Source organism: Sinocyclocheilus rhinocerous, unplaced genomic scaffold (genome assembly GCF_001515625.1).
Source record: "Sinocyclocheilus rhinocerous isolate Xijiao unplaced genomic scaffold, SAMN03320098_v1.1 scaffold97, whole genome shotgun sequence".
NCBI lineage: Eukaryota > Metazoa > Chordata > Actinopteri > Cypriniformes > Cyprinidae > Sinocyclocheilus > Sinocyclocheilus rhinocerous.
In genome coordinates, this window is record NW_015666183.1 from 767,729 (window position 1) to 779,280 (window position 11,552).

At 33.7% G+C, this 11,552-nt stretch overlaps 1 protein-coding gene across 1 annotated transcript in view; it reads right to left on the reverse strand.

Annotated features, from left to right (window-relative positions):
* The window catches only part of LOC107732091 (anion exchange protein 2-like), a 41,774-nt gene extending 33,960 nt beyond the window's left edge, over window positions 1-7,814 (reverse strand). Inside the window, exons 1-2 of the mRNA XM_016543338.1 lie at window positions 7,705-7,814; window positions 2,515-2,697 (exon numbers count right to left, since the gene is read on the reverse strand). Of these exons, the coding sequence (XP_016398824.1) occupies window positions 2,515-2,574 (60 nt within the window). The 5' untranslated portion in view covers window positions 2,575-2,697; window positions 7,705-7,814. The remainder of the gene's footprint in view (window positions 1-2,514; window positions 2,698-7,704) is intronic.
* Window positions 7,815-11,552: the final 3,738 nt, after the last annotated feature.

Below are 11,552 nucleotides of genomic sequence, written 5' to 3' on the forward strand. Positions count from 1 at the left end.
ATGCATTCATACGGTTTTGATATTTTAAACATAAAACGTTGAATACTGATATTTGAAATTATAAAAAACAAACAAATGAAAAGATACTTTAAATGTGAAATTAAAACCGCCAGTAGGTGGCAGCAAGTCACTGTTAATAAGTGAGTCATTGCGACTGAACCGAATCAACGGTTGATTCATTCAGGAACGAAACAGGTTGCTCAGAGATGCAAATTTGAAATTTTATTTGTTGGCGAAATAGAGCAAAAACAGTCAATATTGTGTCTAAAACGTAAGTTATCTTGAATTTTGTGATCATTCTAAATGCATTTTAATAAACTGAATCATGCAGTGAACTGAATCATGTAGCTCTCATGAGTCATGAATGTTAGCAAGACAAATTAACTATAATTGCTTTTGTCTTTTGGGTAATTAGCTGTAAATTCGAGGCACAGATAGCTTTTAGTCTTTTGTTCATCACCACTCACCTCCACACCAAGACAAACACAACTGGAAAGGGAGGGAGGGCTTCACTTCAGTGGCTCTCTTTACACGCAGGTAAAGAGCATGTGCCGATCAATGTGTGCTACGCTGCGCCTGCGCGGAGGGGCATCGGAACTCGACAGTCTCAAAATTTCCCGACCCGACCTGATATTTTGATTTTTTATTAGTTTGACAGGGAAAGCTTTGCGCAAACAGAAACACACACACACACACGCACATATAGCTATACATATATTCATTTATCAAAAAAAAAAAGAAAAAAAAAAAGGGCATTTTCTCTCGAGGAAGAAAAAGGGCAGGTGCTCAAGCCCCCATTTATGTCTATGTGTGCACGTGCCTGCTGTTGAATGGTAATTTAACGCTACGTTGTTACCTAGTTGGAGAGACTCAATGCTAAGTAAATAAACAACAATGTCCCTGTCTTTTACTCTCACAATGAGCTTATCATATTTGTTTGCTACATTAGTAGGGTCTTATGATTTCCGCGATGCAGAAAACATGGACGGAATCGTGGAATCCAGTCATAAAAACGGAATTTACTGTATAACGCAGAATTTCATGGAATTTGTCTTATTTTTGATGAATAAATAAAAAACAGCTCAGTATATATATATAGACTGCGTCTGTGAATATTAAACTGCAAAGAGACGATTTAAATACGAATGTTCTGCATGTTCATTTAATTACCAGAAAATACACAACACAAAGTTTGTGAAAAAAAATATTATTTATTCATTTTAGATGTTTACATTTGGAAAAGCTGTGCTTCCTGCATAAACCTGCCCCTGTTGGTTTGGCAGTAGCTTGCTTGCCCTACACAGTTACCTTGTTTAATTTCTTATTTCAAGTTATATATTTTTTGTCCTATTTGTGTTAAGTTATTTATAATAAGTGAAGTGAAGTTTACTGTTAAGTGCACTGATGTCAGACTCATTTTGAATAATAAAGTTTGTTCAATTGTTAAATACCCTGCATCCACTACATAGGCCTATGTTTGTCACATCATTATAAGTGTTTGATCATCACATTTGAGTTATCATCGCAAAAAATGTGTTTATATATTCTGTTTATGTAGGCTATATACTGTATTTTATATACAGTAGCAGTCAAAAGTTTGACTAAAAACTTTTGACTATACTGTACTATAATATAGCCTACATAAAGAATATCGGCCGATATATCGGTATCGGTCCCCAAAAAACCCATATCGGTCGGGCTCTATAATAAATAGTCATTGTTTCCTCAAAAATATTAGGCAGCAACAACTGTTTTTATTGTTTCTTGAACAGTAAATCAGCACATTAGAATGATTTCTGAAGGATCATGTGACACTGAAGTAGACTTGTGCCGGCATTCGGTAATGCGATACATCACGGTAATGAATATGCATGATATTGTTATCGTGGGCTCTTCTAAATACCGTGAATAATTATATATTACAAGTTATTCAGAATTTTGAATGCATTTTAAGAATACTTTTCCCATCAACTGGTCAAAATGCACAACACCGCTGTATGCTGCGTGAAAGTGCGCACTCTGATGTAAATAAGCGGGGACGTGAAGCACATGGCGGAACATGTGAGAGACGCTCTGGATGAAAGCGCACTTTCACTCTCTGACAGCAGATGGCGCTAAACTGCAGAAATAATAATAATAATAATAATAATAATAATAATAATAATAATAATAATAATAATAATAATATAAAATTTATAATATATAATTTTTTTCTGTTTTTGTTTTTTTCTCTGTTTTGTTTTTCTTCTGCATTTTTGATGAAATAAATGCAGCCGTAGAGACCAAAAGAGACTTCTTTCAAAAACACAAATTCCTTAATTTATCATTTTTTGACTGGAAGCATATATAAATTAGAATAATTATTGTAGGTTTGTTACCACAATACTTGATTGAAAGGGGTGACAGTTTTTTACCACATAAAAGCGAGAAATAAACAAATAAAAACCCACAGTTCATGCTAAATAGCTTTGAACATTTGCACAACTCTTTAAAACAATAAAGCATTTGACTTACGTTGTGAACGACTGAAGCCACAGCATTGGTGAGTTCATCTGAAGTCACAGGGTCGCTCATGGTTGACGTCAGGACACTGCGGTGAAGCAGCACAGGAGACGCTCAACAACAATCGGATCTGCACAGGCTTTAGCCTTTCTCTTTCTCACTGAGACTCAAGCAGGAGTTTATAGGCAGCATAACCTGCAAACAGTTTGAAACGTTAAATAATTTGTTCATTGCTAATTACAACCTTTATATTATACCAGTCAAAAAAGTTTGCAGTGTGATTAAACAATTTGCTGCTTCATTTATGGCGTAAATGGACTTAAACTACAACATAACAGCCCCCCTCGTATCCAAAGACTGATAAAAACCAGATAAAGTTGCTACTGTAGGGACACACAGATAAGAGACTCATGCTTGAAGATAACCATAAAATATTGGATGTGATGAAACAGAAGATAAAGATATGCTCAACTATCCTTCATTTAACTGAACACCATACAAAGATCACAACAGCTCAAGAGTACCACTTCATGTTGAATTCAAGACAAAATAACATTTTATAGTAAAGTTTCATGTCAACATTAGCTCACATTGGTTATCATGAATTTACAACAAACAATACTTCAAAAGCATTTTAATTTCAATATTAACTAATTCATTTTTAAAATCAAACGCATCTATTAACATTAGTTAATATACACTAATAACTAATATACAATAGCATTTTATTAACTAACATTAACAAATATTAATAAATGCTATAAAAATGTACTGCTTCTAGTTAGTTCATGTTAGGTAATGCATTTACTAATGAGACCTTATTGTAAAGTGTTACCAAGAAAATATACTACCTTTAATACTTGCAAGTAACTGATTTTAAATAGAAAAACAACCTTTTTAACTGCTAACTGCTAATAACTAGTACTTTGTGGAAGTAACCTTTGGTTTGATGCAGTAGTCTGTGCAAAAACACAATTGTTTGATTGTTGAGTTGAGGTTTGACCTCTAACTAGAACATTCAAGGACGTCAACACTCCTTTTTCAAGTCTTTCTTTTGTTGATTCATCTAAGCGTTTCCCATAGCTGAATTGTGGAGCTAAGCTCTCTTGCAATGGGAGGTTTTGTGGCAAAACATCTCAATATGTGGAGCCATTTAACCTTTAGCTATCCTGATCCAGTTCCTGTTGAAGAGAAACAACATCCTAACAATATGATGCTCAAAGTTGAGGTCTTGCATCAAACGTGTACAAGTTATACCATGGTCTTATTAAACCTTAATACAAACATCATCCCACATGTTTTTAAAAGACTGAACATATGTTCCAATCAAAATGACACTTTTTACTGTGAGAAACATCTGTAACATTTCATAAAAGTAAATAAAATCAATATTATGCTGGATATAATGACTAATGAGCATTATTATAAAAAGCGTTTTGAATGAGAAAGTAATCCAAGTAAGTGATAGCAATAAAGTAATCTCAAAATAACCTTACCTAAAGAGGAACATGACCTACAGGGAGACCAAAATTGTTAGTAAAGTTAATGCAGTTGACTCTTATATGACAGGAGTCACACGTGCCTGCCCAGTTACTCATTTCAGACGGCATTAGTGCAATACCTAGTTCAAACCGCCCCTTATTAAAAAAACATCCTCATTGCATTATTTCATCTTGCAACAGAGTTCTAAGAAACTTGGTCGTGCTATCTTTAAGAGTTTTCTAAATATAGAGCGTGCTATATTGTAATGTCTTTTTTAGATGCTAATTTTAGATATAGGCTGTTCCTCTGTATAGTTACATCAACTTTATTAGAAGGTCAACTATTTCATCAGTTTTTTGGGACCAGTTGAGTTCATCAACCACATGATAAATAGTTCTGTGAGAGGCACAATCGAAATTTGGAACACAAACTGGGCAGTTATTCACTAAATGTCCACATTCTCAAATTTATGATACTTTTAGATATTTTGGCTATTTGACAGAGAAAATGGATTCACTCAAAAACAGATTTGTCCTTCATTTCACGTGCAAGGTCATTGGTTTCAGAACAAATGGCTCATTTTCAAGCAGCTAGAAGATGGAAATGACACTTTTGTGATCAGAAAATTAATCTTATTTTAATAAAACTCAAAATGAAAACAAGCACATTTTAGGCATCACCTGGAATCCAACAAAAAAAAATGACTGTTTTCAAATGGGTTTCCTCAAAGTATTTTAACATTGGGGAAAATTTAACTTAAGTTTATTTGTTTAAAAAAGGAAGTGCTTTTAAAACAATGAAAGATAAGACAATCCATTCTATGATCTTCGGCTTGCTGCTGTGATGTTGTTGATCTAACACAACCTCCAGTGCTCAAGTTAGTTTAACCAGGTGTGCATCTGCACAATATAAACCTCTATTTATAGTGTGCAAACTTCACCTTTACGTTGAAAAACACAGTTTTACTAAGAACATAGCTGCGCATTTTCTTGTTCATTATTAAAGGAATATTGTTGTCTGTTGATTCAATTTCCCTCTCCCTTTCCTCCTGAGGTCAACTTGGTAACCACTTCTAGCAACTGTTTTTGTCTACCACATTTAACCATGAACCTGCCAAATCACCTTTGGTTTTGTACACCTTGAATGTGAACACAAAATACTTTATCCTTTGAAATTCAAAGCATTAGCACTTGGTGGACATGGTGCAACTTGGCAAGAATAAAGAAAGTGGGATCAAATACAACTATTTTCTTGTCAGACAGGTATGCAATTCAAGCCACTGTACATGCAACCTGTAGATTTTGTAATCTAAGTTAAAGTTATCCAACTTCAACTCGAATCCCTCGTCCTAAACAGAGCTCAGGATCAAGCACTTGCCAAATCACCTTTGGTTTTGTACACCTTGAATGTGAACACAAAATACTTTATCCTTTGAAATTCAAAGCTGGTGGACATGGTGGACATGGTGCAACTTGGCAAGAATAAAGTCAAATACAACTAATTTCTTGTCAGACAGGTATGCAATTCAAGCCACTGTACATGCAACCTGTAGATTTTGTAATCTAAGTTAAAGTTATCCAACTTCAACTGGAATCCCTCGTCCTAAACAGAGCTCAGGATCAAGCACTCTCAGTTGGGAAAATCCTTTTGCTTTTGTGAAAGGCAAACAGGCTTATTGGATTATATTCAAGTATGTCTATAAAATATAATTTCAGACAAAGCAAAGGCGGCCAATAAAGATGCCATTCTGCAAATAGACATTCAATCACAATGCGGAAACCTCACTGTAACAATATAAAATGCTCAATGACTGAGTAGCACAGCAAATATAGAATTCATAGTTTATAGTGACCAATGGCACGTCCACATGAAAGACATGTTTGTGAGTTGACTTTAAACCTCATACAGAAAATGTCAAAAAATTGGTTTGGATCAAGCATTATATGGTGTGGCCTAGTGGTTAAAGATCTGGGCTGGAAACCTAGGTTGCAGGTTCAAAGCATTGACACGTGAGCTATAAACAGTTCATGATCAAGACTTAATCTCAGGTTACAGCAAAGAAATACCTGTAATTACATAAGAAAAACATTTTTTTTTTGGATAATCAAGCCTAGAACTCTCATTTTCAAGTTTGTAAAAAATAATATTAACAAAAATAAAACCAAAACTTATGTGAATAAAAATGTACTTAGAATGGAAGTCTATGTTTAATGCATTTTTATGTTTTTTTTCCGAAGTATAAATTATTAACTCAAAGAGTCACAAGTTCATATCAAAAGCCAATCAGATGTTTCTAATTGTGCACCTACTTGAATCTTTTCATTTATTAATGTACAAGGAATGTTCAAAAAAAACACTTGGGTTGAAAAACAACTTTGTTGAAAAGTTGAACAATTTTTTACATGATGCAGCAGATTGTGGCATGATGCTTGAGTTTTTTGGCCAAAGACGCTCATCTGAGTGTATGCCTAACTAGTCAACCTCACTAACAACAACTATTCAGCTGTTGTAGTCAATTAGTCGACCATTGTGAACCATCCCTATTATTTACAATTATTTACTTAGCAAAAACTTCTACAGAAGTAACTTAACAATACAAATAGTGTGACTGCACCAAATATCAGTTAAGCATTATAGCATCTACAAAACCATACATACTTAGTAAGTTGAAATGAAAAATGACTTGATTTTTGTCCAAAACGGTTTAAATACAGCACAGTGCTGGACATTGGAGATGCTTATTGCTGTGAGATTAGTGATGTTTAATGACTTTATCAAACTCACAAGACACACCACACAGCCTCTGAGCTCTACATACAAACACACAGACCATGTCTGTTGATCATTTGATTCATTAGATCATTAACGCTCATTAAATTCAAAAGTTACTTGAGGGGAAAATAAAAGCACAGACTAAATGATGACTGGGCGATATCTGTAAACCAGAGGACTTTTCACTGTTGACTTTGCAATGTCTAGTGATCCATCATGATATGCTGACTATTTGAATTTCACTCCTAAATGCAAAGTTATAAATTAATAGTACATTCTGTTGTGCTGATATAAACACATCACTTACAAAAAAAAAGTTAGATTAATGACAAAATAAAAACGCATTAAACATTATGTGTTACGCCAAATTTCATAAAACTCAAACAAAGTGATCTTAAAGTTACCAAACCACATCTTTATAATTTTTACACTCTTAGAAAACCTTATGCAAAAATCTTTTATCTAAAACTAAATTCTATTTGATAAATTGAGCTGATGATTGAATGACCATCAATTGTTAAAAATTTTAAAATAGTGAATTAAAATCGAAAATGATCAAATAATTTGATACGTTGCATCTAAACACATAATTTAGAAAAAGATTTTATTAAAAAGCATACATACATTAAACATTATGTACGTGTATGGAAAATTTCAGTCACTAAAAAAATATTAAATTTGGAGTTAAACTAGTAATTACTAACCACATCCTTGTCATTTTTAGATACTTTTATTAAATGTTATGCAAAAATGTTTTATCCAAAACTAAATTCTGTTGGATCAACTGAATTGGTGATTGAATAGCCACCAATGATTAAAATAACAACTAGAGTTAACCATGTAAAAACAGTAAATTAAATAGCATCTGATTTGCATGTTTAAATGCATGTTTCAAAAAATGAACAGTTAAACAAACAATGCAAAATCCAATGAAACACACTAACTCACCTCAATGTGCTCACTGCAGAGAAGCTGCCGCTGACATCTTAGTGTAAAGCCAACAGCCACTGTGTACAGAACGCCAGCGAGAGAGAGAGAGAGAGAGAGAGAGAGAGAGAGAGAGAGAGAGAGACACACAGACAGAGAGTTGAGTGAGAGCTTATAAAGCACTGTATATCTGCAGTGTTCCCTCACACACTCAAACACCAGCACTGATGGGTGAATCGCTTCCTCCATCGGATTAGGTTTCCTCCCCTAGACCTCGAGTTGAGTGAGAGCTTATAAAGCACTGTATATCTGCAGTGTTCCCTCACACACTCAAACACCAGCACTGATGGGTGAATCGCTTCCTCCATCGGATTAGGTTTCCTCCCCTAGACCTCTGACGGCTGGCCATGTGACCGCTGTTCAGCAGCGAGTCAGCTATGACACACACACACACACACTCATATCCTCACATACACAGTACACACTCACACACCTCATACCCATCTGTTTTTTAAATGACTAATAAAGACATTTTAACAGTAAATGTGTCATGTGAGGAAACGTTAACCATGACAAGGACACCTGTAAGACATCATTCTATCCTTGCATCACGTCATGATGGATGAAGTAAACAGCACTGACAGCATAATAACAACAAAAAAAGTTTCTTAAAAACCAATTACAGGAGTTTCATTTATTTACCAATGGCTTAACAGGCTTTTTGATATTCTTGTGTAACATTTGCTAAAGATGTTAAACTGTTTGTTTACTACCTTAAAACAGAGAGAGGATTTTTTAAATGTCTAATAACTAATATGTAGAACAAATTTGTATTTATTTTTCTTTTTGACACAATAATGAATTATTATTACAAATGATTACATAATATTCATTAATCTTTACTTTTTTACATCATCATTAAAATAATGTGATAAAATAATTACAGTATTACAATAATGATTATTGTTACTAATAGAATTACAACATGATGACTAGCAATGTGATAATCATTATTATTATATTATCAATGTTGTTATTAATATTAAAAATAATTAAGTGAAAATACAACTGTTGTTATTGTTGCAAACTTGTTTTTGATTTTCTTAGATGTCTGAAAACCAATAAAAACAGATTTCTGTTTTTGACACAACTAAATCATTAGAATTGTCATTTTTCGCATTATTATTATTATTAACGATAGTAATAAAAATGTGATCAAATAATTTTCATTATTATTATTATTATTATCATCATCATTATAATTGCTTTTTGATTTTAATAATGCAGTACACCCTAACAATACACCCAAAAACACCCCCAAAAAAGATTAGCCTATATAAGAAAATAAGTAACTTTAGGGCTTAATATCGGTGGATACATGGGCACATGTGCACAAAACATCTAAAACCTGAAACTCAAGCAACAAGTATTTATTTGAACCAACAGCCAAGTGTGTGTAAAATGCACGTGCGCGTGTGTGTGTGCGTGTGTGTGTGTGTGTGTGTGTAGAAGCATGAGTATGTGTCAGTGGGAGTCACATGGTCTTGGATCAACCCAAAGGACCAGCCGCAGAGAATTAAAACTTTAGTCTGCTTCAAAGCTTGGGGTTTTCCTCAATCCCAAAAATGCTTCAGGAACAGAGGAACTTGGACTGGTCAGTGACCTCTTTGAGTGTATGGTTTAAAGCCAAGATGTCAATGCCTGTCAGCACAATGTTATAAGTGGTACCACAGGGTTTTATGCACAAGACCGCACAAAACCAGACTAAACGAGAATTCCTCAGTGATTCCTGTGAATACCACTCCTAAAGTGTCAAGATTGTGTGATTATAAATGTTAGTTAACGTCATTAACTTATGTTTGTCATACCATTAGCATGACAAACAGAGTGGTCTCCATTCACAACATTAGTGGTGTAACTCCCACAACATAGAGTGAGGTCAGATGTCCAGGAATCTCAACTATCAGTTCACAGCTAGGGTGTGCGAAAGGTGCTGAAATGTCTTGAGCAACAATCTGACTAATTTCTACTAGAATACCCCTAACTAATCCATCATGCTATAGTGACTTAATAGTACACAACATAAAAATAAAAATAGAGAGGCACAGAAATTACAATTCTGGCCAATAATGATTAGCCAATAATTATGTTCACGTTATAGCCATTAACCCCAAAAAATGGCCGATATTAAAACTCTGCAGTATCTTGTATAGGTCTAGAAAATAAAAATAAAATCCAATGCTACAAGTAGTGCTATTTTGATTAATTAAAAAAAACAAATAAATAAATAAAAAAACTTGAAAATATATATATATATTAAAAAAACATTTAGCACTTTTGTTAAGTTTAAGTATTAAAATATATAAAAAGAAATAAATTAAAATGAATAAATAACAAAAATACTATATAGGCATATTTTTTAAAAAGTAAAAAAATTACTGAAACATAAAATTAAAGTGAAAACGTGAAAAGATATATATATATATATATATACTGTATATAATTACAAATATTAACAAAAACTATAATAGTATATCACTAAAATAACACTAGTATAGATACTAGTATAGATTAATAGTATAGACTAAAATAACACTAGCTACAAATGAATTTAGGCATCACAACATTATAATGTACAGTATAAAAATGGACATTCATTTTGAGATTTGCTAAAAATTACATTTATATAGGCCTATATATACACATATACACATATATATATATATATATATATACACACACACATACATATGCAAGTTACTTTGTTTCCGATGTCTTGACTGACAGCTCTCGTGTTGCCATGTTGAGAAACACATACATATGTATATATTGTATATAGAGAAAGAAAGAAAGAAAGAGAAAGAAAGAAAGAAAGAATCGGACAGCAATAGAGTAAAGATTTGTTGTGCATTAAATAACATAACTGAGAATTGTGTAGAGACATAAATGGCAGGGGAAGTCTCATCTCAGAGGGACCACCTAATGGACATTACATACAAAAATGACTGAAAAAACGGCAATCTGATTGGCTGGCTGCTACATACTCAGGGCTCAGGGTGCACAGTATTTTATCAGGCCGCAGGGAGTCTTTTTTACAAGTTCCCAGGCTGCTACAATTAGCACCTCAGAGGAATTACTAGTGACATGATGTGCCAAAGTTTGTGAGGTTTGTGGTACAAAATCTGTAAAAGATACTGATGAATGGGACAACATAAAAACAAAGCATGTGATTTAATATTTAAATCACATGCATCAGATGCTCGAGATGAAGTAAACATGATATAATTTTGCACACCTGAGTTTCAATTAGATGCTGGCCAGTCATTCGATGATTTCTTTAGCTTTTCAGTTTTGTCTTGACTTGCATGTCTGCATCGCACAGGTTACGCAATTTCCTGACAAAACAAAAGATTTGACAAATCTATCTTACATTTGACAAATTTAAACATCTGGTAGTAAAAACAAACCCACAATTCAGCAACAAAATGAGTAAAAACCTGCTGAAAACAGCACATCCTTCATGGTTTTCCTGTCACAATAACTTTTCATTGTCAGCAAACTGCTCTGGTCATGATAAACAGGGAAGTCAGTTTAAGCAACCGCAGGCGAGTGTCAAAACATTGGGAAATGAAGAAGAGCTATTGCATAAACGCGCACTGGCATGCATAATGCAAGATAGCAGCGGCAAAACGTGATTACATCAAAATACAGATGCCTCTCAATTGCACAGACAGTGGCGACAACATCCAAATCCACAGATAATGGAAGAATATTACTGTATTTCTCAGTGGCTATTAAAAACCGCAAACAAATCCAGGGAATTCACTCTCACAGTTGACGGTCCAATGCCACAGTCATGGTTCGCAGTT